Consider the following 26,333-nt stretch of genomic DNA (forward strand, 5'->3'; position numbering starts at 1 on the left):
GAAGCAGTGCTGGATGTTCAGAATTCTTGGAAGGCTTGTAAGGCATGATTTTGAGGTTGTGGTGGATCCAATTGGAATAATGGGTTCAAGGCAGGGTTCAGTGTCAGGTTTGCTGTTGGAAAGGTTTAGGGATTGCTGTTGGAAAGGTTTAGGGATTGCTGTTGGAAAGGTTTAGGGATTGGGTTGCTGAGTGATATTTCCAGTTGACATTGCGTATGAAGGGAAGTAGGTCCTTCATCAAAGCAACATAATTAAATGTAGGTTTAGGGCTGAAAGTGAGACGCTTGTATAATGTAGATAATTCAGGAGGGGAGAGTGCCTTAGATGAGAGGTTGAGGATACCGTACTGTTGTGACTGTGTCTTTTGATAGATCACTTTGTAGGAGAGCAGTGGTGGTTGATGGTGTGGCTGTTTAGGGAGCTGGAGAGGGACAAGAAGGGAAATACCATTGTTGAGGTAGTTCAGGAGAAGGTGGGACAGATTTTTGAGGTGAAGTTTGGCATGTTGTTGCAGTTTGAAGTTGACCAGGTGGATGATACCATCCAAGGGAACTGCAGGATTTTGTAGGAGGATAGAAGTCTGGTGGAGTGAAAATTGGCAGGTGAGGCATATAGGTCACAGGTTAGCCAGGTAAGTGAAGTTGTAAAAGGGATTGGTGTAAATAAGGATTAAATCCAGAAACAGGGACTTCCAATGTTAGGCCTTTGGAGATAACTCCCAGTGACAAGCAGGTTTTGAGAGACAGAGTGTAGGACCTTAGTTTTGATAGTGCAAAAGCACATTTTCGAAAGGATCGAATGTAATATGTGATAGGATTTTCTTTGCTCTCAGCATTTCTTCTGAATAACCATTCCTTTCCATACTCCCTTTTAGTTTTCTATGTATTTTATTTTCTCATCTGTATATTTTTCCTTGCTCCCCTCCTCTATCACATACAATGCACTTAGCTTTCCACTCTTATTAACTCCTGCATGATGTTTCGTCACTAATCTCTTTCTTTTGTATTACCCTCTCATCCACTTTTAAGCTCTCAGGTTTTCAAATTTCATCTGGTGCATTCCCCAACAATCAATGTTTCCTTCTCATCCATCCAGTAAGTCTCCCCTGACCTGAAATTCCGGGTGACTTCTCCAAACTCTCCTCATTTCCTAAACCTCGTCAGTCATTTTTCTTCACCCTTCTTCCTTCCCCTTCAACCATCCCATCAGAAGAAGGAGCCACTGACTTCGAAACCTTGCAAATTTCAATATTTTTGGGTGCGTTTTCTCATGCCACCATATGGTAACAAGATTTTTTTATGTATCCAATTACTGAATATTTTCGAAAATTGATGATTTTTGTAGATATCATAGTACAACATTTGAATTAAAAGTTGGCTGTCAGCTTCCGTACCATGTTGAAATTCTGTCTGTTCTTACTAGTAATTGCTAACTTTTTTTAAAAAATCTAGTAACACTTTTCCACATATAACTCTGATGTTGCAAAAAAATCTGTAATTGTAAATAATACCATCCATTGAGCAATTTACTTCTGTGTCAGTGGTTGGCTGTCTATTAAATATAAAAATCTGTGTTCTACTTATCTTGATGTTTTCACTGATAAACCTAGCTATGTTCCCATGTATGGCAATGTCATGCTGATTTCAAAGCTGTTAAAAATCTCAAAATACTGAATCCCATGTTAGCTCTACTACTTTTGCAATTGCTGTAAAGAGTTCTGTATTTGAAGATTGTGTGGAAAATTATGATTTAGAGTGTAGCATTTGAAATATTGTGTGAAACATGACGAGATTCATTCGTCCCTGGGCAGAGCTGAGTTTTAGTGGCTTTTTGGCACTACTAATATTTGATTACTTTATCACTCACCTTTGAAGCTGACTAGTTGAATAGTGGCAACATTCCTAGGTGTTCATTACTTTTGAAGACCATCTGATGACAGAATTCGCATTTCAGCTTATTGTGAGATGTTAACTGCTTTGGTCTTTCTGCAATCAAGTAATCTTGCATAGTCATCAGCTTTACACAAGACACACATTTCTTAGAAGAAAAGAAGGATGATTAGGATTTAACAGCCCATTGACAGTGACATCACTAGATGTGGGGGGTTGGAACACAATGAATCCAGCATGAAGTAGTATAACAACACTAATATACAGATGCAGAAAATGCACATATAAGGACATCATTATTAGCTCCTCATTACGTTGAACCTAACTGAATTACTCATGAATTAGAAGAAATGTTGTTCTTCATCTTTATTGACCAAATATATGGAAATGTAAGGCTAATATTTTAAAAACATATTCATCATATACTGTATATTTGTGCCTTAGCCAGAGTCTGATGAAAATTACTGGCTAAGTTTAACTATCCGCTACATCATTGTCCCAGAGTTGTTAGTGCAGCAGCTAAGTGTAAAATTATTCGTGCAGTTGATAGGATATAGTGGAGTTTCTGGCAGCCCAAGGATCAGAACTGGTCGTGAGGCTTGCTGGGATAGTGCAACAACCCGTTAACCAGTACCCTGCGTAGTACTGAGCTGGCTAGTGTCAGAGGTATGATATTCACATCGCAACATTGCCAACCACAGTGGTAATGACCAGGGAAAAACCTTCAGATGTGACAGGCACATATAATCTCTGACTCAAGTTCACCACCAGAAATGGAGGGTGAACCTTCGACAATGACAGCCACTCATGCTGACGAAACTTCAGGAAAACTGTTAAAAAAATTTTGACCAAAGAACCTGATACAGAAACTGCAGACAATATATCAGCAAGTTGGCACAGAAGGTACATTTATTTTATTTATGCTTCTTAACTGTTGCATCATAAGCAGCATACTATCTGCATAAATACTGCAGAAATGTGTTTTCTATCACATATAGGTCACTTGGTGGTTGCCTCCATGGATTTCAGTTATTACTGGTGGTTTTGTTGCTAATTATGCACTCAGAAATATGGAGGGAATGTCTGAGATGGAAACAATTAAAGAAAATAGGAAATTCATCGTGGAAAAATAGAAACTGGTTCTTATATTATGATTAAAAATAAAAGCAAGCAAATGATGCATTACTTATAGAAATTCATCAATTTCATTTTTGATGACTTGGAATATTATTACAGAATACCAGAGAGAAGAACCGCATAGCTCCTAAATTATTAACTAAAAGTGTGAGAGAAAGACTATTATTTTATTCAATCTTCATTCTTTAACTGTTGTCTTCAAAAAACACTGTACACTAATTTAAATGATGACTAGATTCAGTTAAACTGAAAAAATTTCATGTAATTTACCAGAGCAGTTTTCTATGCCTGCCTTCCTCACACTGTTGGAATAATACTTTGAGGCCTGTGCAACTCAAGACGCTGCTCAATAATGAGTGTTTCACCTTGCTTACTCTGGTGTTTATATCCTTTGCACTCTTCAGTTCTGTAACCTTGGTGCAGAACTTGCTACTCTGTCCACTTATGGGACCAACTCAGTGCCTATTACAACATTTTTTGTGCTCCTGTGCACTATAAACATTCTGTAGTGTCTTCCTCAACGCCCGTTTGTCCTACTGTTCAAATTCTCAGTACTCGTCTACACAATCCACAATCAGCAGCATCCTTCACACTGCTTACTGACCCCCTGTTCACATTTAACATTTATAAACACACCTCTGCCACAGGTACTGGCACTGCTGCCACCATCCCTGCCACCACTGCTGTACTAACCCGACACTCTGCCAACATCTCTGGAGCCTTCACCACTCTTCCATGACTCCCTTCAGGATGCATGTTATGTGGCGCTTTCAGTGCTCCTAGACTCCCTCCACTGAACATTTCTCAGGGACCTCTGATGCTGATAGGGTGAAGGTACTTCAGCAGTGCTCTGCAGCCTAAGAGCCACATTCATGGCACAGGGCTACCTACCTTCCTTCAAACTTTAATTTCCATATGCCAAGTCAGGGCACACTTTGCTGTTTTCCATGCCATGGTACCATGTGTGGCCACAGGGTCCTTTTGTGTTACATAGGGCTTCAGCTGTTCCTCATCTGCAACTCTACATGGGCTAACAGCTAGACTTTCCTGGGGCGGTGGTTATGAACTCCTTGAAACTTCGATTCACACCCAGACAATGCCAGGTCCTGCCTCCATCGCCACCTTTGGTGGCCAGATTGACCTTCTGTGACAATGACACCACATTTCCATCACTGCCCTTGGCAACCAGGTCAGCCTTTCCAGATGACAACACTACACATCTGTGAGCCAGACCCATCAGTCACTGGGGCATCAGAGCCAACCGCCTTTGATGAACACTCCCAGGGCCCAGGCCTCTACCTTCACAAGTACCCGATCCGTGGACTGTGCACCAACCAAGGGCCGCCTCCTCCCTTCGGACGCCGCATCGTCTCCCCTTGGGGCTGAGGGATGCTGTGTCTGCTGGCTACTGCCAGAAACATAGCCATCAATCATACAGTTGTGCACCACAGGATGCTGGAACTCCATCCCGCTTTTTCAGCCAAACTTTGAGCAACTGCCACAGAGCCATAGCTTGCTGCTAGAGGCGTAAGCATGTCTGCAAACAGTGCTATCATCATGACACTACCTCACTTCTGAGAATCACGTGCCTGCAGTACCCCATGCCAGTATCCTTCCACAGGTTGGTTATTTAGGTTGGTTGCTGTACAATCCTTTCATCCTGCAGGCTTACGCTGGCCACACCTAGCTGCCCATGAATCAGACTTTGCATTGCTGTGCTGAATGAGGAATATCTCACTCCAGCATCCAAACAGCCAAACCATCGCCAAATGCATCGTTGCCTCTCAGACTTCACCCACCCTCGAGCATCCTGCCACTCACTGACAGCCACAGCCTCGCGGACTTTTGTCTATCATCATGCAACATGCTGGTCACTGCCAATCATGTCCAACTGGAGATCATTGTCTTCACGCAAGTTACTGCTCACCGCCGACTCTAGCTTCATGGACTTTGTCTATGTGAGAACATTCCAGTGCAATGTCAGAGATTTACATGCAAGCTGAACCAAGTAGCGCAAACTCAAATCCAAGAAACTTTGTTCTTATACTCTGTTTATTAAACTCAATAAACATACAGTTGTTACTTGCTACTTGTACTGTTTGTTCGCCTTGGTTACAAACACTATAGAAATCAAGGTATTTCTGTAGCTTATCAACATTGTAATTGGAATGACAAGGGACAGATTTTAATTTTTTTGAATTTGTTCACCCTACAATCACTTTAAAAGCAATATGACTCTTTGCCAACAAGGTGGGTGATCTTGTGAGTCCTCTTGCAGCTTGCAAATTGATTGTGTGACAGATGTTCAACTGTGGATCTTGTCATTCAGACAGTACCTGTATTTTTGAGTGGACAGTTGTTGAAGAAGCTGCGATTTGAGCATCCGCATTTTGTAGCAGTTACTTCTACCTGAAAGTCACAACTTAATTTTACGTATTTAGCCTAAAACATGTTGTGTGATGTTCAAGGCTAAAGATTATATTACTTTTTAGTGTAGCATACTCAAACATTATATCTGTTGCAGGCAGCCCGTCATGGCAAGATGCAGACAGGGTCCACTCACCAGCAGAATTTAAAGAGAAGGAAAGAACACGTGGAGGCCAGTGTCAGTGAGAGAACAGTATCTGTGAAGGGTCCAAAGACATCATCCACTCCATATCCTCACCAATCAAAGAAAGCTCGAAAGGGCACACAGACTGCAGCAACAAAAAGCAGTCCAGTAAATGTAGTAACATCAACACAGTTTCGTGGCAAGATTGATTTACATTTATCTGTATCACTTCTTCCAGACACGGTAAGTCATTTGACAAAAATTATGATTTGAGGTGTGATCTTGTAGAACATAAGTTTTTATGGAACAATGAAGAAAAATGATACTGATTGCAAAATGTACTTCAGTGTTGTGGTTTTAAAATACTGTTCACAATTTCTGTGAGTAATTTTTATTTATATATAAGAAGTAATGTATCATACCTGTCAAAGAACAACTGTCATGAAGTATTACCTGCATAACAGAATTTTTCAGCAGTGAACAGTTAGATATGTGAAAGTAGGTGATCCGCAAGGTTTTTGTTTCATACACTGTGGACTTTGGTGGCCAGTTGAATTTTCTGGATACAGGTAATATTTTGGGGTTTAGTACCACACTGTTGTTGTTGTGTTTTTTAGCGTGAAAACTGGTTTGATCCAGGTCTCTGCACCAATCTATCCTATGCAAGCCTCTTCATTTCTGCATGACTACTGCAGCCTACATCCTCTTGTACCTGCTTACTGCATTCGAGGCTTGGCCTTGCTCTATAATCCCCTGCCACTCCACAGGGGCATGTTTGTACACACACACACACACACACACACACACACACACACACACACACACACACACCTCTCTCACTCACTCACTCTCTTGTAAAAACTGACAATTCCTTGATTTTTAGTCAAAAAATTCTTTTCTTTCAATAAATTTCTTTTCTCTCAGTTTGATTCAGTATTTTTCCATTAGTTATGTGATCTACCCATATAATCTTTAGCATCGTTCTGTAGCACCACATGCCTAAAGCTTTTATTCTCTTCTTGCCCGAACTGTTCATCATTCAGGTTTCATACTGTGCAAGGCGGCACTCCAGAAAAATACCTTCAGAAAAGACTTCCTAGCATTTAAATTTATATTTGATGTTAACAAATTCTTCTATTTATTCAGAAACACTTTTCATACTATAGCCCAGTCTGCATTTTATTTCGTCTCTATTCAGCTATCGTAAGTTGTTTTGCTATCTGAAAAGCAAACATACCTACTCCATTTAGTGTCTCATTTCCTGATCTAATTCCCTCACCATTGTCTTCTCTGGATTCGATTGCATTCTGTTAGTGTTACTTTGCTTTATTTTATATTAATCTTGTAATCTCTTTTTGAAGCACCATAGTCCTTTTAAATTTCTCAAAGACTATTGTTTCTGATTGTAAATAGAGAGTTTGCTCTAACAACTATTGGTCAATTTCAGCTATATAGATATCTTCAGATAGAAAAACCGTGCATATGTACCACATGACAGCCAAACATCGACTTGTCCCCTTGAATATGCATGTATTGCTAAAACAGTCTAATAGTGGTTTAATAAACACTATTTTATGAAAGGGAACAGTCTTGGTAGATGTAATGTCTTTCAAGAAATTTCTAGAACAGTTGATATACATCTAACTTCTGCACATGACGTAGTACTGTTTCTTGTTTTAATCATTTGGTTCTGGGTTTTAGAGTGGTCCAGTATTTATTTGTTACTGTCCCCTTACAGTAATGATGATAGTTGTTGTAAGCTGACCAATAATTCCTGAGGAAATCTCTCAGTATGTAATAGAAGAGAACACCAGAAAGTAACTGCTAAACAAAAAGTAAATTCCCAAAGAGCATTGGTTGCCTACATTTCATTTCATCTCATCTCATCTGACTCTCACCCATGACTATTATAGTAGAACTGTGGTAAATCTTCCCTTATCCAGATCTTAATAAAATTTACAAATAAATTCAGGTACACCTGATGCTGAAACTATGTATTTGACTGGGACTCAGCTCTCGATCACCACCTCTTGCGGGAAACAGTATACAAACTGACCCATCTGTCAGTGCTTTATGGCCAAACTAATAGCTGCAGCATTCCAGTACCTTTCACCCATAATTTTTAAATCCAAATGTACTTCCCCATAGTGCTGCAGAGCTAGTGCTTTGACAGAAATGAGAGGGTGTAGAATGGCTTGTGCTAAGCACAAACTTGGTTCTCAGTCAAAAACTTGAAGTCACTTGGAGGGTTCTCACTGATATGGCTCCATCAGGCGCATTAAAAAGTGTATCAGGTAAATCAATTTTTATAAACTTCAGTTTGCTAAAATTTCAGTCTTTGGAGGTTATTAACTGCAATGGCAATGAGGTATTATAAGTCTGTTTCTTGTGTCTGTGTCTTATATTTTCATATAATGATATACTCAGTTGATTTGTGATTAATTTTAGGTTGAAAGTGATTCTATATCACTCTCCCAGAAGGTTAGCAAGAGTCCACGGAAATTTGGAATAGGACGTGGATCACCAAGCAAACGTCTCAGTAAGAATTCGCCCCTGCGTTACTTTCGGCAGCCTCCTCTTACCTCATTTTTTAACAGCAAAGGTCCTCGCCGAGCACTATTTGACAGCCCACAGGTAATTAATATTTCCTGCAATGTGTTAAGTAGGGAATAAGTGGCAGGAATAATTCATATTCTACTTGAAAATATGTTCAGAAATGAAAGTGTCCTTTGTAGCTTCATGACTTCATATTTTCTAGAACCATAAGCTACATTGATCTTTCAGTACATCAATGAAATGTCTCACATGTGACTCTGTGGCATGCAATAGACACAGTCATTGCATGTATGGAAGCTCAGATAATGAGTAAATTGCTGTTGGGTTCATTCTTTCATTTATTTAGTGTTTCCCTTAAAGCCTATTATAACGAAGAGCCGCCAGGAGAATGAAATCAATATAATTGTATACATCAGTAAAATCAAACTGCATTTAGAAACTATGCAAATTATTAATTGTCATTAAAATGCTGTAAACTGTATGTCCACTCAATGTAAATTAAACATAATAAAATTAAGAGGAATACTGTTATTCTGGAAAAAAAGGAACTGCTGCTTCATTTATATTACATAGCTGTTGTCTATCTCATGTTGTTAGTTTAATATCCATATGACCACACTAGTGTATGTTATACATCAACAGTTATCTATATTTTCTAAATGCCTTCATATTCGCCATTGACTGTACATTTATTACAATATGGCCTTACATCATTTTCAAGTGGTTATGGGTGCTTGTCTCTCATCAGACCAAAGGCTTTTTACAGTGAACATACCCAGTTGTCAAACAGTAACAGGTATTTGGAAGTGGAAAGTCGTAGTGGGAACATAAATAATGCAAGGAGTAAAAGTAACAAAACACTGTATAGTTCAGTTGTCAACAGGCACATAAACAAGCCTAAGAATGTTACTAGCTTTTAGCCAAATCCTTCTTCTGACCCAGTAGAATAAACATACACCTGGACAGCAACATTGGGCTACATTATGGGTGTCATTAGGTCATTTTATTTGTTCAGAATTGGATAATATTAGTCTTTGTGTGATTAAAACTGAAACTGTTTGTTTTTGACCAATTGTAAGGGTTTTTCAGCTATAATCTGGGATTACCTGGCATTGTTGACTGTGGATCCTTGACTAGTATTTTGGTGTCTTTGGCAGACATTACAGTTTTGAACAGTCTTATAATGTTAATGGTCACATGATGGTCAAGAATGAGGATGAACACACATTGCAAGACACCCCATTAATATCTCCTCCTTTCTGTGTTTATTTTTATAGCTTTTATTGTAATGTAATATAAAGCTGTGTTTCTGAACACAGGCACAAGTACAAGTCCAATACATGGTCCATGTGCGATCATCAGTAAGAAGCAAATAAGAATTAGGCCAACACAGTAAACCATAGTGAGACCGCAGAAAACACGAGATTCATGTACGGTGCTGCAGCTGGAGCATAGCGAAGTAACATCGAACAAGCAAACACACGAAATTGCTCATTCATCACTATGCGGACCTACTTAGGCACCCTGAAGACCATGTGACCTTATTTGGAGGTAGGGGATGTGTCTCCTGCCTGGAGCACTGCCCTCGTATAAGCCAGTGTAACACTGCTGGTTGTTCGATCTGACAAGTCTGTTTGCATAAGTCACTGTTCTTGGTGGATGCAGTATCTGTGGTCTAGTTTTTAAATGTGTTCCTATGCCTCCTGTTATGAAAATATCTCAGTTTATGCAAAAGGGATAGATATCATTAATACCACAATTTTTTTAGTTTCTAAAATAGAATTTTATAGCCATATTTTTAAAGGCCTTAGCATGATCACTTAATACATCTACAAGAAAAAATTTGCTGCTTTGCTTTTCTAGGACTTCATTTGTGAGTCTATATATAGTTTTTTTAAGAAGATGCTTTATGAAAGCTGAACTAAAGGACAGATAATAGCTCATACCGTGAAAAATGAGGCACTATATTACTTCTGGCCATATCTTGAAAATATAGGAAGGAGTTGATGAGTCTGTAATTAATAATTTGATTGTCTTAATTTTTATACATGGGAGACTGTTACCTGAAATGCTCCTCCATGATACTGACAAGAGGGAGATTGAGTTAATAATTAAATCACTAAAGACCAAGAACTCTCATGGATATGACGGGGTATCTAGCAGAATACTGAAGTATTGTTCCACGTATATTAGCTCAGTACTTAGCCATATCTGTAACTTTTCCTTTAGCAGTGGTCGGTTTCCTGACCGATTAAAGTACTCGGTAGTGAAGCCACTTTATAAAAAGGGAGACAGGGATAATGTTGACAATTATAGACCTATTTCTATGCCATCGGTGTTTGCTAAGGTTATTGAGAGGCTTGTATATACAAGGTTACTGCAGCATTTAAATTCACATAATTTGCTGTCAAATGTACAGTTTGGTTTTAGAAATGGCTTAACAACTGAAAATGCTATATTCTCTTTTCTCTGTGAGGTTTTGGACGGATTAAATAAAAGGTTGAGAACGTTAGGTGTTTTCTTTGATTTAACGAAGGCTTTTGACTGTGTTGACCACAAAATATTACTGCAGAAGTTGGACCATTATGGAGTAAGGGGAGTAGCTTACAATTGGTTCGCCTCCTACTTTAAGAACAGAAAGCAGAAGGTAATCCTCCGCAATATTGAGAGTGGTAATGATGTTCAGTCCCAATGGGGCACTGTTAAATGGGGCGTTCCCCAAGGGTCGGTGCTGGGGCCACTGCTGTTCCTTATTTATGTAAATGATATGCCTTCTAGTATTACAGGTGATTCAAAAATATTTCTGTTTGCTGATGACACCACCTTGGTAGTGAAGGATCTTGTGTGTAATATTGAAACATTATCAAATAATGTAGTTCATGAAGTAAGTTCATGGCTTGTGGAAAATAATTTGATGCTAAATCACAGTAAGACTCAGTTTTTACAGTTTCTAACCCACAATTCAACAAGAACTGACATTTTAATCAGACAGAATGGGCATGTTATAAGCGAGACGGAACAGTTCAAGTTCCTAGGCGTACGGATAGATAGTAAGCTGTTGTGGAAAGCCCATGTTCAGGATCTTGTTCAGAAACTAAATGCCGCTTTATTTACCATTAGAACAGTATCTGAAATAAGTGACATTTCAACACGAAAAGTAGTATACTTCGCGTATTTTCATACGCTTATGTCATATGGTATTATTTTTTGGGGTAATTCTTCTGATTCAAAAAGGGTATTTTTGGCTCAAAAACGGGCTGTTCGAGCTATGTATGGTGTAAGTTCGAAAACCTCTTGTCGACCCCTATTCAATAGTCTGGGAATTTTGACATTGCCCTCACAGTATGTATTTTCTTTAATGTCGTTTGTTGTTAGCAATATTAGCTTATTCCCAAGAGTTAGCAGCTTTCACTCAGTTAATACTAGGCAGAAATCAAATCTGCATGTGGAATGCACTTCCTTGACTCTTGTGCAGAAAGGAGTGCAGTGTTCTGCTGCATCCATTTTCAATAAGCTACCACAAGAACTCAAAAATCTTAGCAGTAGCCCAAACACTTTTAAGTCTAAACTGAAGAGTTTCCTCATGGCTCACTCCTTCTATTCTGTCGAGGAGCTCCTGGAAGAGATAAAAAATTAAGCAAATTCCAGTGTTACATTCTTGATTTTCTTTATTTAAACTAACGACTTGTTTCATTTTATCTGTTTCTACAATCGTGTTATAATTTCATGTATTGACTCGTTCCATGACCATGGAGACTTCTCCTAAATGTGGTCCCACGGAACAATAAATAAATAAATAAAAAAAATAAATAAATGACTACCACATGCTAAGTATGCCTTAAGTCACTTATGTACAAAATGAAGGAAGACAACTGCTCACATTTGGCTGACTGGTGCGTGACATAGATAAACTATCAGCACAGTGACCGTGTTAGTTTTTGAGCTACCATTCTTTTCCGCGTATAAGGATACAGCTGCTACCCACACAGGTTCTGTAGGCCAGTGACACAGTGCCATGGTGACCCTAACAGAGTGCAGATGGAGTACAAGCATGGCTACTGAAGCAACTGCTAAAGTCACTGGTGTACTGTTGTACAAAATGTGTACAACTGGACGGTAGAACTCGTGGTTTGCTAGTTTTCCGTGGACCATCGATGCAAATAGACAGCTGATTATCATCCCTATACAGAACACACTGCATGAACTGAAATGCAGCTGGTATTATGTACATAAAATAAAAACAGAATTTCACCTAAAAGGGAACCTTGAGGGGATCCATGCGAAGTAATGTTCCAGTATGAAAATTAATTCTATGTGCCTGACATTACCACTACTCTTTGTATTCTCTCAGTGAAATATTATTGAACCACTTAAAAGCTTTTATTCCTTATCTGTCTAATTTATGCAGCATCTTACATAGTCAAAAGCCTCAGTGAGGCCACAGGAAATTCCTCAGGCTAGGAGAAGACTTACTGATCAGTAGAACCCTTCTTGAATGATGGCTTTATTACTTTATACTCTAGAACATCTAATAAGCACCCTTCTTCAAGTGACTGATTATTTATAACTGTTATGGGTCCTGATATTATGCTAGATACTGTTTTAATTACTGTAGTGGGTGTTCCATTTCATCCAAATGAATTTTTGTTTGTTAAGGATAATACTACTGTTTTTACGTCTTTAGCTGTAATGCTCCAAATTTAGCTAGAGCTGCCCTGTTACCCTGATTGAAACTGAAGGGTTGGACATTACCTGGGGACCAATTTACATAAACATCTGATTTTGATAAATTTATAAAAAAAACCTTGTTGAAATATTCTTATGTTTCTGAAGAATTTACTATGGATTTGTCACGTAACTTAATTTTGGAGATTTGCGGACTACCAGATATGACACTCAAGTTCATACTGTATAACTGATCATACTGCCTTTGATTTATTTGTTTGTTTGAGAATGAGTTTATGTGTACCATTTCTTTCACTGCCATTGCCACCCTTGTAAATAAGGTTTTGTACCATTTTACTTAATTTATAAAATCTAGATTTGTGTTCCTTTTCAGTTCATTGTGTAACTGTCTTCTTATATCACTTGACACTTTATACCAATAGTTGTCTATTTTGGGAGAAACTTTTCATGCAAAAACTCCCACGAAATCTGACATATTTTTTTAGAATTTGTTATAAAATTATCCACTGGCCACATTATTACTTCAAGATCTCAGTGGAACAAGTTTATTATTTTTTTAATCATAGTATTGTCTGATGCATGTTTTGTATTACCTTGTTCACTTATTTTTGGTAGGTCAAAACACAATGCAGAACTACCAGAAATCACCAAATCAATAGAGAATTTTCTTGTAACACTAAATATATAATTTGTCAGAATGGTGAATTCTGTGAAGTTTAACTTGAAACCAAATGCTTGAAACAGATCAATAAATTGTGCTGATTCATTGGCTTCATTTGTTCTGTTTGTGTTAAAATCAGCAGATATCATAACCCTTTTCTCTTTCTCTTCTGTTAGTTTCCATAATAGACTCCTTAGTTCAGATAGAAATACTTTCGTTATTTCTTTACCTGGAATTCTATACATTGAAATTATTAGAATATTTTGCCCATTTAATTCTATTCAGCAGCTTCCAAAAATGTTCTCATTATTTAGAAAATTAAAATAATTTGTTATTGTATATGTTAAAGAATTTTCAATAAGCTTGAAGAACACCCATGAATTTTGTTAGTTCTACAAGATCAACTCACTGCATCATACTTCTCTAATTTATTAAGGATTGTGAAGCAGCCTTTTTTTAGCCATTGTTCATTTAGGCATAGGACTTTAATATTTCTCTTTTCTGATAGAAAAATTTGTGGATCAATTTTTGCCCCTCTGCATTTTATTTGTTTCTTATGTAAGCTATGTATGTTTAAATGCACCAAAAACAAGCTTTTATTTTCACCTGTAGTTTTAAGAATAGTTTTTCTTTTTATTTAAAGAAGAAGAAGAAGAAGAAGAAGTAGTAGAAGGAGAAGGGCACTTGTCACACCCTCCAGTCTCAGTGAACATGTCAATAAATATCTTGCTGAATCTTGTAAACCTTAATATGTTCAAGTGCAGACCATCCTGTGCTAAACAGTCTGTGGTTATAAACGTATTTGGATAATTAAATATTTTTCGTAGCCTATTACACTATTCTTTAATGTGGCAGTTCATTTTGTGTATTAATTTTTTGCTTGCTGCTCTTTTATGAACAATGCCACATACTACCAATCTTGATGTTGCAAATATGTTTTCCGCTGATTTGATCACATTTCTTGTTTCATGCCTTCTTCACTCTAGCTTCAAATGAAATTTTTCTCCCCATTAATGAAAACTGCTTTGTGGTTAGCATTACAATTAACATTTTCTGTCTGCTTTTATTTTGCATCCAAAACATTTCTCAAATGCTTATGTACTTGAATTCTTGTCTCTGGATGAACACTGGTTGTACAACTTGAAGCTGCTACTACATCTTGAAGCGTAAAATCACCCATTATTAAAAATTTGCTTTTGACAATTTGTTTAGGACTCTGTGTACTATTTATGTATTTTGTGCCGGTGCATTTATATTTGTCTGTCTGATTTCTCACATTTTTCATTAATTGCAGTTTTGCCAAACACATTAACTTCTATTATATTACTGAAGTCCGTTATAATATGTGGACATACGTTTTTGTTGTTGCGTTTCATCGCTATATGTGTATTTTCATCAGCATGTGAGTTGTTTTCACTTCTGAGTCTCACATTTTCCTCTTTTAAGGAATTTCAGTGTCTCTGTTTAGCGACTTGACAATTTCATTTTTAGAGTTCACTGTGTTTATCAACTCTGTACATTCCTCTCTCTCACTCACATGACACAACCCAGAAACTGTTACTGACTAGGTTGGCTACACAAACCTAAGTCAGTTTTCGGCCTCAACAGTCAGCCTCCTCCATCTTCCTTGTTCCGTGAAGTCTTCTGCAGCTAGTGCCGTCATACACAAATCCTCTCTGATCCCATCAATCCATCTCAGCCTCAGTCTTCCCCTCGATATGTTGCTTCTGATATCTTCTTCCACCACCTGCCTGGTGATTTGATCGTCTTGACACATTACATGCACATACCACCTTGGTCTCCTCTTTCTAATCACAGCCACAATGTCAAGTGACTTGTACCACTCTTGCAGTTCACGGTTCTTCCTTTTTCTCCAGTCGTCTCCATCCTTCATTGTCCCAAAGACCTATGTCGGAACACAATTCTCAAGTGTCAGGAGGTTTCTTTCTATATTTTGTGTCATAGTGCAGGTCTCTGCTCCGTGTAGCATGACAAGTTATATTACTGTCCTGTAGATCCTAATCTTTGTAGATCTCAATAGAAGCTGGGAGATCAGCAGTTTTCAGAGTGCAAACTGTGACCTGTTTCCTGCCTGGATTCTTGCCATTATTTCCTGGTCTCTCTTATTACTTTCACTGAGTACTGCCCCAATATATTTGAACTCTCTTGCTCCGTCAAAAATTTTACTGGCTACACCTGAAGGTTCACCGTCACTGTCTCTGCACACAACGAAGTATTTGGTCTTATCTGTATTCCCGTTCAAGCCTACTCCCATTGCATGTTCCATTGACACTCTTGCCATCTGAATCAGATCTTCCTCGTTCTGTGCTAATAAAACTGCATCATCCACATAGCCCAAAGTGTTGATCCTTCTACCCAGCTGTATTCTTGTCCCCATACCTGTTACCTTTCTGAGTGTTCTTTCCAGAACTAGATTAAATAGAAGGGGGGAGAGGCAGCTTACGTGTCGCATTCCAGTCTTCACGATGAAATAGTAACATATTTCCATTCACTTTCATTGGGCACATTATGTCTTGTATGCATGCTTGTGTTAGTTTTATTAGTTTTTAGGAACATGTGCCCTGTCCAGTTCTTGCCATATTTCTTGCCTGTTTGCATTCTCATACACTTTTTGGAAGTACATAACAAAAAGATAGTGAATGTATCTATGAAATTTCCAGGTCTTTGATAGCATTTGACTTATTGTATGTAATTTGTATACAGTTGATTTTCCCCTTCTAAAACTTGCTTGTTGAAATCCAAGTACCTCCTCGATGAATGATATCAGCCAGTTCAGCAACGAGTGCAGGATCTTATAAGTTATGCTTAGTAAGGTAATTCTTCTGTAGTTGTTGTGTCTCATTGGATCTCCTTTCTTTAGTATTGGGCAAATGACAGACTGATTCCATTCTGCCGGGATACTTTCTCTGCTCCAAATTACACACATTAGGTGGTACACTCTCTCTTGTGGGATATCTCTTCCCTCTTCCTGCATCTCTGTAGGTATGCCATCTATTCAGTTGCCTGTGTTCTCTTCAGCAATTTTATGGCTTCTCATACCTCTTCCATGCCCAGCAGTTTATCCTCCACTGTTAGTATTGTTACTCTATTTTCTATGTACAATTCTTCTTCTTCTTCTTCTTCTTCTTCTTCTGGTGCTACTGTTGCAATGCTGTTTATGGTGTCATCCACATCCATATTCTTTCATTGGAATCTTTGAAATCAATGATATTTCCTCTTATTTTCTGTTAGCTACTGCAAAACCAACTACAAGTTGATATTTACCTTCTCTGTTCTCACTATAGAAGTAGCTGTAGATCTTACCTTTATGCATACCTGCTCCATGCCATCTTATCTCTTGCAGTGTCACTATTTCTAATCTGTACCTATTAAGTTCTTTATCCATCACCTTTATGACTCCAGGTGTGTAGAGGATCTTAAATTCCAAGTGCCACATGTTAGTCTGTGATTGTTGCATGATATTCTAGCATTGTTGTTGGTGTTGTTGCAGTGGTTGTGGTCTTCAGTCCAGAGATTGGTTTAATGCAGCTCACCATGTTACTCTATCCTGTGCAAGTGTCTTCATCTCTGAGTAACTAATGCAACCTGTGTCTTTCTGAATATGCTGTACTCATCTCTTGGTCTCCCTCTATGATTTTTACCCCCACGCCTGCTTCCGGTATTAATTGGTGATCCCTTGATGTCTCAGAGTGTGACCTACCAACCGGACCATTCTTCTAGTCAGTTTGTGCCACAAATTTCTTTTCTCAATTCTGTTAAGCACCTCCTCATTAGTTACATGATGTACGCATCTAATCTTCAGCAGTCTTATGTAGCACCACATATCACAAGCTTCTATTTCTTTTTGTCTAAACTGTTCATCATTCATGTTTCACTTCCACAGATGGCTACGTTCTGTACAAATAGTTTCAGGAAAGACTTCCTGATACTTAAATCTGTACTCATTGTTAACAATTTCTTCTTCGTGAGAAACGGTTTTCGTGCCATTCCCAGTCTCTACTTTGGCCATCATCAGTTATTTTGCTGCCCAAATAGCAAAACTCATATACTGCTTTAACTGTTTCATTTCTAATCTAATTCCCTCAGCATAATCCGATTTAATTCAGCTACATTCAATTATCTCCATTTAGCTTTTGTTGATTTTCATCTTATATCCTCCTTTCAAGACACTCTCCATTCCATATAACTGCTCTTTCAAGTCCTTAGTTGTCTCTGACAGAATTACAGTGTCACTGGCAAACCTCAAAGTTTTTGAAACTTCCTGGCAGATTAAAACTGTGTGCCAGACTGAGACTCAAACTTGGGACCTTTGTCTTTCGCGGGCAAGTGCTCTGCCATCTGAGCTATCCAAGCACAACTCACGACTCATCCTCACAACTTCATTTCCGCCAGTACCTTGTCCCCCACCTCCCAAACTTCACAGAAGCTCTCCTGCAGACCTTGCAGAACTAGCACTCCCGAAGTTTGGAAGGTGGGAGACAAAGTACTGGTGGACTTGAAGTCATGATGATGGGTCGTGAGTCGTGCTTGGGTAGCTCAGATGGCAGAGCAATTGCTGCAAGAGGCAAAGGTCCCAAGTTCAAGTCTCGGTCTGGCACACATTTTTAGTCTGCCAGGAAGTTTCATATCAGTGTACATTCTGCTGCAGAGTGAACATTTCATTTTCAAAGTTTTTATTTCTTCTCCATGGTCTTTAATTCCTACTCCAAATATTTCTGTTGTTTTCTTTACTACTTGCTCAGTGTACAGTTTCGATAACATTGGGGATAGGCTTCAATTCTGTCTCACTCCCTTCTCAACCACTGCTTCTCTTTCATGCCTCTTGACTCTCGTAATTGGCATCTCGTTTCTGTACAGGTTGTAAATAGCCTTTCGCTCCCTGTATTATACCCTTGCTACCCTCCACATTTTAAAGAGAGTATTCCAGCCAACATTGTCAAAAGCTTTCTCTAAATGTACTAATACTATAAATGTAGATTTACCGTTCCTTGTCCTATCTTCTATGAGAAGTCATAGAGTCAGTATTGCCTCGCATGTTTCTACATTTCTCCGGAATCCAAACTGATTTTCCCCGAGGTCGGGTTCTACCAGTTTTTCCATTCTTCTGTAAAGAATTAAAGTTAGTGTTTCACAACAATGACTTATTAAACTGACAGTTCAGTAATTCTTACACTTTTCAGCACCTACTTTCTTTACACTGGAATTATTATATTCTTCCAAAGAGATAGAGGGGCTGGCCAATACTTACCTCAGCTCAGTACAGCCGATAGATACACATAAAACAGAACTGAAAATTTACGTTCCTAGCTTTCGGAACAAATGTTCCTTCATCGGGGAGGAGAGAGGGGAAAGAAAGGGAAGAAGGGAAAGGAGATTCAGTTACTCACAACCCAGGTTATGAAGCAACAGGGAAAGGAAAATAGGGAGGGTAGCAAGGATGGAGGCATGGTTGTCAGAGGGAAGCCAAAGATATTCTACTGTAAGTACTGTGCCAGCTTCAAACCAAAGAGGATGCATACAGAAGTAAAGAGGTATATAGTATAAAGATAAACACAACTATGTAGGATGAAAAGATGCGTGAATGGCTAAAGAGGAAAGGGAAAGAGGAGAAGACTGAAGAGTGAATGGGAGTGAGGTTGTTTAACGTAGGTTCAGTCCAGGGGGATGGCGGGATGAAAGGATGTGTTGGAGTGCAAGTTCCCATCTCCGCAGTTCAGAGGGACTGGTGTTGGGTGGGAGAAGCCAAATGGCACATACGGTGTAGCAGGTTCCTAGGTCCCTAGAATTATGCTGGAGGGCATGCTCCGCTACTGGGTATTGGGCATCTCCTAGGCGGACAGTTCGTCTGTGTCCGTTCATGCGCTCAGCCAGTTTAGTTGTTGTCATGCCGATGTAAAAGGCTGTGCAATGCAGGCATGTCAGTTGATAAATCACATGTGTAGTTTCACACGTAGCCCTGCCTTGAATTGTGTATGTTTTACCAGTAGCGGGGCTGGAGTAGGTGGTTGTGGGGGGATGCATGGGGCAGGTTTTGCAGCGTGGTCGGTTACAGGGGTAGGAACCGCTGGGTAGAGAAGGTAGTCTAGGAATATTGCAGGGTTTAACAAGAATGTTACGGAGGTTAGGGGCGCGACGAAAGGCAACTCTGGGTGGTGTGGGGAGAATGTTCCTACCCCCAGACCACACAGAAGCATCCCCCTTGTCACCCAATATTACCCTGTCCTCGAAAACATCAACAAATTACTCCGCCAGGGATATGACTTTCTCAAGTCAACCCCTGAAATGAGATCATCCCTTGACAAAATTCTCCCCACACCACCCAGAGTTGCCTTTCGTCGCCCCCCTAACCTCCGTAACATTCTTGTTAAACCCTACAATATTCCTAGACTACCTTCTCTACCCAGCGGTTCCTACCCCTGTTACTGACCACGCTGCAAAACCTGCCCCATGCATCCCCCCACAACCACCTACTCCAGCCCCGCTACTGGTAAAACATACACAGCTTTCCATACTTTGCTTAGAACTGGTTTTCCATCTGATCTCTTGATATTCATGCAGGTGGTTCTCTTTTCTCCAAAGATCTTTTTAGTTTTCCTACACTATCTTCCCTCTATTGATATATGCTTCTAAATCCTTACACTTGTCCTATAGCCATTCGTTCTTAGCCATTTTGCACTTGCTGTCAGTCTTATTTTTTTGTTTGTTTGTATTCCCTTTCGTCTGCTTCATTTATGTCATTTTTATAGTTTCTCCTGTCATCAGTTAAATTCAATCTCTCTTGTGTTATCCAAGGATTTCTACTAGCCCTCATCTTTTGACCTACTTGATCCTCTGCTGCCTTCACTATTTCCTCACTCAGATCTACCCATTCCTCTTCTGCTGTATTCCTTTCCCCCGTTCTTGTCAGTCTTTCCATGATGCTCCCTCTGAAACTCTTTACAACCTCTGTTTCTTTCAGTTTATCCAGGTCCCATCTCCTTAAATTCCTACCTTTTTTGCAATTTCTTCAGTTTTAATCTACAGATCATAATGAATAAATTGTGGTTGGAGTCCACATCTGGCAGTGGAAATGTCTTACAATTTAAAATCTGGTCCCAGAATTTCTGTCTTGCCATTATATATATAATCTGTCTGAAATCTCCCAATGTCTCCAGGCCTTTTCCACATATGATTCTTAAAGCGAATGTTAGCTATGATTAAGTTATGCTTTACCAGGCAGCTTCCTCTTTCAGTCCTTATCCCCATTCTGTATTCACCTACTGCTTTTCCTTCTCTTTCTTTCCCTACTATCAAATCCCGGACCCACATGACTTTTAAATTTTTGTCTCCTGTAGCTATCTGAATAATTTCTTTTATCTCATCATACATTTCTTCAATCTCTTCATCATCTGTGGAGCTATTTGGCATATAAACTTGTACTACTGTAACAGATGTGGGCTTCATGTTTATCTTGGCTACAATAACGCATTCACTATGCTGTTCATAGTAGCTCATACGCGTTCCTGTTTTCTTTTTCATTATTAAACTTACTCCTCTACTACCCACATTTGATTTTGTATTTATAACCTTTTATTCATCTGACCAGAAGTCCTGTTTCTCCTGTGCCAAACTTCACTAACTTACACTATATCTAACTTTAACTTGTTCAATTCCCTTTTTAAATTTTCTATCCTACCTGCCTATTTACGGGGTCTGACATTCCACGCTCTGATTCATAGAATGCCAGTTTTGTTTCTCCCAATAATGACGTCCTCCTGAGTAGCACCTCCCCCCCTCCCGATACATGTATGGGAACCTATTTTACATCTGGAATAGTTTATCCAAATGGGTGCCATCTTCATTTAACCATACAATAGTGCTGCATGCCCTCAGGAACAATTATGGCTGTAGTTTCTCCTTGCTTGCAGCTGTTCGCAGTACCAGCACAGCAAGGCCGTTTCAGTTGTGTTATAAGGCCAGATCAGTCAGTCATCCAGGCTGTTGCTCCTGCAACTACTGGAAAGGCTACTGCCCTTCTTCAGGAACCACATATTTGACTGGCCTCTCAACAGATACCTCTCCATTGTGGCTGCACCTACAGTACGCCTATCTGTATCGCTGAGGTATGCAAGCCTCCCCATGAATGGCAATATCCCTGGTTCGAGGGGGGGAAGGGGGGGGGGAATTCTAGCATTAACCTTTGACTTTCTGGAATCATTTACGTAGTTGTTCCCAAGCAAACCCAAGAAAATCTGTCATTTAGAAATTTCAGTTTAACCTTTGTGCAATTTTTATGAAACTAGAAGTTCTACTTTACACATAGTATACCTTTTAACATGCCTTTTTTTCATTCCTTGTATGCTGAACTACTACATCAAAGTTTTTGTGGAGATTTAAGTGTCACTGTGCTGATCTGTTCTTGATGAATGTAGCTGCTTTCATATGTGGCCCTACCTTTTGCAGAATAGCAATTGCAGGGTTGCCACAGATCCTGGAAATCAGGGAATTTCAAACATGTCAGGAAAATCTTAGGAACATCTGGAAAAAAAAAACAACGCTGGAAAAAATCTCGTTTTTGTCTCAGTAGATGAAATGGTTTGTTTACCAAGATGTCATGCATAGTCACTGGTCGGGTACAGCTGAGCACGTGTGCCGCTTCCCTACTCCCTCATTACTACCGCTTCTTCCTTTCCGACCACTCCTCTCAGCTTGCAGTCAGTGCTGCCACCACCTTTTGCCACTAGCCTAGCAGCTGCAGACAAGAGGCTGGGAGGCGTGAGGAGTGGTTTGTTTGCAGATGATTCTCAGCGACTGTAAATGCAGCAGTTAGCGACGGTGGTCGTGTGTGCGTGAGTTGTGTCTGAGTGATTGTGTGAATGCCATTTTCTGACAAAGGCTATGGCTGAAAATTTAGTTGTGAGAGTGTGATTGTCTTTTCTACATGCCTGTCTGCAGATCAGCTATCATCTTTACAGTGAATTGCTACCTATCTTCATTATTATTGATTCTCAGAGTATTTGCACGAGTTGTCTGTCGCACGGACTGATCACCGCAGTCCAACTTCATCAACATGTTGCCTGTGACTCCTGAATAGCTGACCACACACTAGTGGACTTCCTGAACAGGCCAAAACCGTCTAATGGATCAGGCCTGCCAGTCTGAAGCCCTTTGTTTCTGACAAATATGCAGGTTCTGCCCGTCAGAACTAGTCTCACTAACCTGCCCACAGGCTGGGTCTGTGTGTGGCATAATGCAGCAGATTTTCATGGCCCCAGGACAGCAGTGCTGCTCGGCAGGCCAGAGGCCATCGGCAATGGATTTCAGAAATTGCGACTGTCTCACCCTAAGTATGTTGCACGTTTTTGCATTTTATAGACATTTTATTTATCCTAGTACATTTTGGCACTTTGAAAGTAATTTATATTAGAAAGCACGGACGATAAGAAGAAGAAAATTGTGGTAGTCGCTGGCATTGTACGCTATGTACTCAAATATTTCTCAAAAGAAAAATCACATAATGCCTGTAAAATAATAGGTGTAGCAGTGGGTAATAACTGACAGTAATGGACGTAGTAGAGCCAACATTTTATTGGAGTCACCTATATTGTTGGATTACACAACTCTTCCCCACCTTACACACTTCTTTCAAGAGGTCTTTTTTTCTGAAGTTATTTCTGAAATCAGTGGCGGTATTTTAAATCTGTCTTATGATTCCAAGGAAATGCGTATTTTTGTCACCTAATCTGTTTTGTTTTATTGAAATAAAATAACATCAGTGGTCTTAATGAAACACCCACACTGTGCTTTCTCCATCTAAAATCAGTTCATTACGAAAGATGTTGATGTTACTACTTAAGATTTTTGCTGACATTAGGAAACGCCGTCTACTTGCAAGTTTTATTTAGATAATGAGATTTTCAGCGGAGTTTGCGCTGATATGAAACGTCTTGGCAGATTAAAACTGTGTGCCGGACCGAGACTCGAACTCGGGATCTCTGCCTTTTGCGGGCAAGTGCTCTACCGACTAAAGCTACCCGAGCAAGACTCACGCCCCGTCCTCACAGCTTTACTTCTGCCAATATCTCATCTCCCACCCTCCAAACTTTACAGAAGCTCTCCTGCGAAACTTGCAGAACTAGCACTCCTGAAAGAAAGGATATTGCGGAGACATAGCTTAGCCACAGCCTGGGGGTTGTTTCCAGAATGAGATTTTCGCTCTGCAGCAGAGTGTGCACTGATATGAAACTTCCTGCCAGATTAAAAGACAGTTTTAATCTGCCACAAGTAAAGCTGTGAGCATGGGGTGTGCTTGGGTAGCTCAGTTGGTAGAGCACCTGGCCCCGAAAGGCAAAGGTCCCGAGTTCGAGTCTCAGTCTAGCACACAGTTTTAGATATTTCTTCATTTGGCACTATTGTTTGTTGTACTGTAGCTGCAAAGATGGATTGTCAGCTTATGTCTTTATGTACCCTCGAGATCTCAAAATCTGTCAGGGAAAAATCCTAAAACTTGTCTGGAAATCAGGAAAATATCAGTGAATTTCACTTGGGGTTTCTTGTGGCAACCCTGAAATGCTTGTGATGATTGCAGTAGGAGACTGATATTGCTGATGATTGTTGCAGGGTCCTACATCACGTCCTGAGATCCACCATTATCATTTTCCTGGGGGAAGAGAAGCTTCAACGAAATTAGAGTAAAGACTTCGGAAAAACTACTCATAAGAAACATAACTTGTTTATAATAGGTTTGTTTATAAATAAATAAATCTTCTGCTACCAGTCACAATTTTTCTTTTTATTTTACTATTCGCACGACGCGTTTCGAGAAATAATTCCCATTTTCAAGTGCGTTTTTTTTTTATATGTGTTAAGCCATTTCTTTTGATGTTGCCAGTGTGTGTGAGTCTGCTTCATTTTGTTGACTTTTACTGTAATACATAAAAAATCCGATTTTTTAGTTGGGTATCAATTTTTTCTGTGAGGTTAGTGGCTAAAGTTTGAGAACAATTTTTACTTACAGTTTTCTAATGGTCCATTTGTGTAGAGTCTCACACACACTTAACATCACACCACACACAACTTGTACACTTTACACATCGAAAATACCTTATATAAACAAAACAGTTACAAAGATCTTCTTACAGGTAGTTCAGAGAGATAACATTATAGGTTTTCCACAGATTAGGATATGCTTTTGTACAGAGGTTATTTATCTTAACAGTTTGGCTTATGAATTACTTATATTGATTGTACAATTGTGCTTATTTCTATGTTTTACTATTTTTATTTAAGTATATTATCGAAACATCTAAAGAAATTCACTTTCAAGTTTTTCATTTAATATTTTATCTTCATATTTTCTGTAATGTGAATACATCTCCAGTTCTTCAAGCAAATCCATTTTATGTCCTTTATTTAGTCGGTGGAGTACTTTGACATTTTGCTCTATTTTTCCAAATGGGTGTCCTGTATTATGTATGTGTGTAGCTATTGCTGATGTAGTGTGTTTGTTGTGTGTGTATGCTCTAATGTGCTCTGTGTACCTGGTGTTGATATTTCGGCCTGTTTGTCCTTTGGAGCATTCCTGGCATTTTACCTTGTATATTCCAGATTCTGAATATGGATCATGGTTACACTTTATATTATGTATTAGTTTTTGGTGTAATTTATTTGATGTAGAAAACCCAATTTTTACTCTGTGATTTTTGAAAATATTTGCAATCTTCTGTGATACATTGCCTATGTATGGAATGCTAGATACATATTTGTTTTTCTCTTTTTCTTCTGTGGTGCAGTTTGTACCTGGGTTTCTCTTTACTTTGTCTAAGATTGTGTCAACCATGGAAGCATTGTAACCATTGGCAACTGCAATCTTCTTCACTGTGTTTATTTCTTGTTGCATATTTTCCTGGTTCAATGGTATTTTTGTTGCCCTATGCAGCATTGACCTGTATGCTGCCTGTTTATGGATATTTGGGTGACATGAGGTTGCAGGGATTGTGGTGTCAGTCATTGTGTTTTTCCTATAAATTTTAAATGTGCATGTGTTGTTGTGTCTTGTAATATTTAGGTCCAGAAAGTTGATACTTTTATTTTGCTCATGTTCCACTGTAAATTTGATTTTCTCATTTAGATTATTGAAATGATCAGGAATGTCTGTGATGTCTTTGGTATCTCCTTTCACTAACAGTAGTGTGTCATCTACATATCTCCTATAAAATTCTATTTTCTTTAGGCAAGGTTCTTGGCTGTCAAATAATTTTTGTTCTAAGTGATTTATGTATATGTCAGCTATGGTACCGGGTATACATGATCCCATTGCTAGGCCATCTGGTTGCTTATAAATGTTGTCATTAAAGGTAAAGTAGTTGTAACTTAGGGTTAGCTGAAAGAGTTCCATAAATTCAACAATCTCTGTGTATGAAAGTTTCTTGTGTTGCATAAGGTTCTTTTGTATTACTGTTAGAGCTTCTTGTATGGGTATGTTTGAATAAAGGTTGGTGATGTCAAGTGATATAAACTGTGCATCTTGGGGGAGCTTTCTGGTTCTTAGTTCTTTGGCTAGAATCATGCTGTTTTTTATGAATATGTTGTTTCATATGTATAATTTTTCACCAGTATGTTATTCAGTTTTTGTGACAGTATGTATGCATGCACATTCAAAATTTATAGGAAAAACACAATGACTGACACCACAATCCCTACAACCTCATGTCACCCAAATATCCATAAACAGGCAGCATACAGGTCAACGCTGCATAGGGCAACAAAAATACCATTGAACCAGGAAAATATGCAACAAGAAATAAACACAGTGAAGAAGATTGCAGTTGCCAATGGTTACAATGCTTCCATG

At 39.0% G+C, this 26,333-nt stretch overlaps 1 protein-coding gene across 2 annotated transcripts in view; it reads left to right on the plus strand.

Moving 5' to 3' along the window:
* Positions 1 to 26,333, plus strand: part of LOC124797854 (fanconi-associated nuclease 1-like) — a 146,977-nt gene that overhangs the window by 32,137 nt on the left and 88,507 nt on the right. For both annotated transcript variants that reach the window (XR_007016889.1, XM_047260923.1), the window contains exons 2-3: positions 5,551 to 5,820; positions 8,026 to 8,211. Coding sequence is in view for 1 of the 2 variants with exons in the window: in XM_047260923.1 (XP_047116879.1) it covers positions 5,551 to 5,820; positions 8,026 to 8,211 (456 nt within the window). In the remaining variant the exon portion in view is untranslated. The remainder of the gene's footprint in view (positions 1 to 5,550; positions 5,821 to 8,025; positions 8,212 to 26,333) is intronic.

This window comes from Schistocerca piceifrons, chromosome 5 (assembly GCF_021461385.2).
Source record: "Schistocerca piceifrons isolate TAMUIC-IGC-003096 chromosome 5, iqSchPice1.1, whole genome shotgun sequence".
Classification (NCBI taxonomy): Eukaryota; Metazoa; Arthropoda; class Insecta; order Orthoptera; family Acrididae; genus Schistocerca; species Schistocerca piceifrons.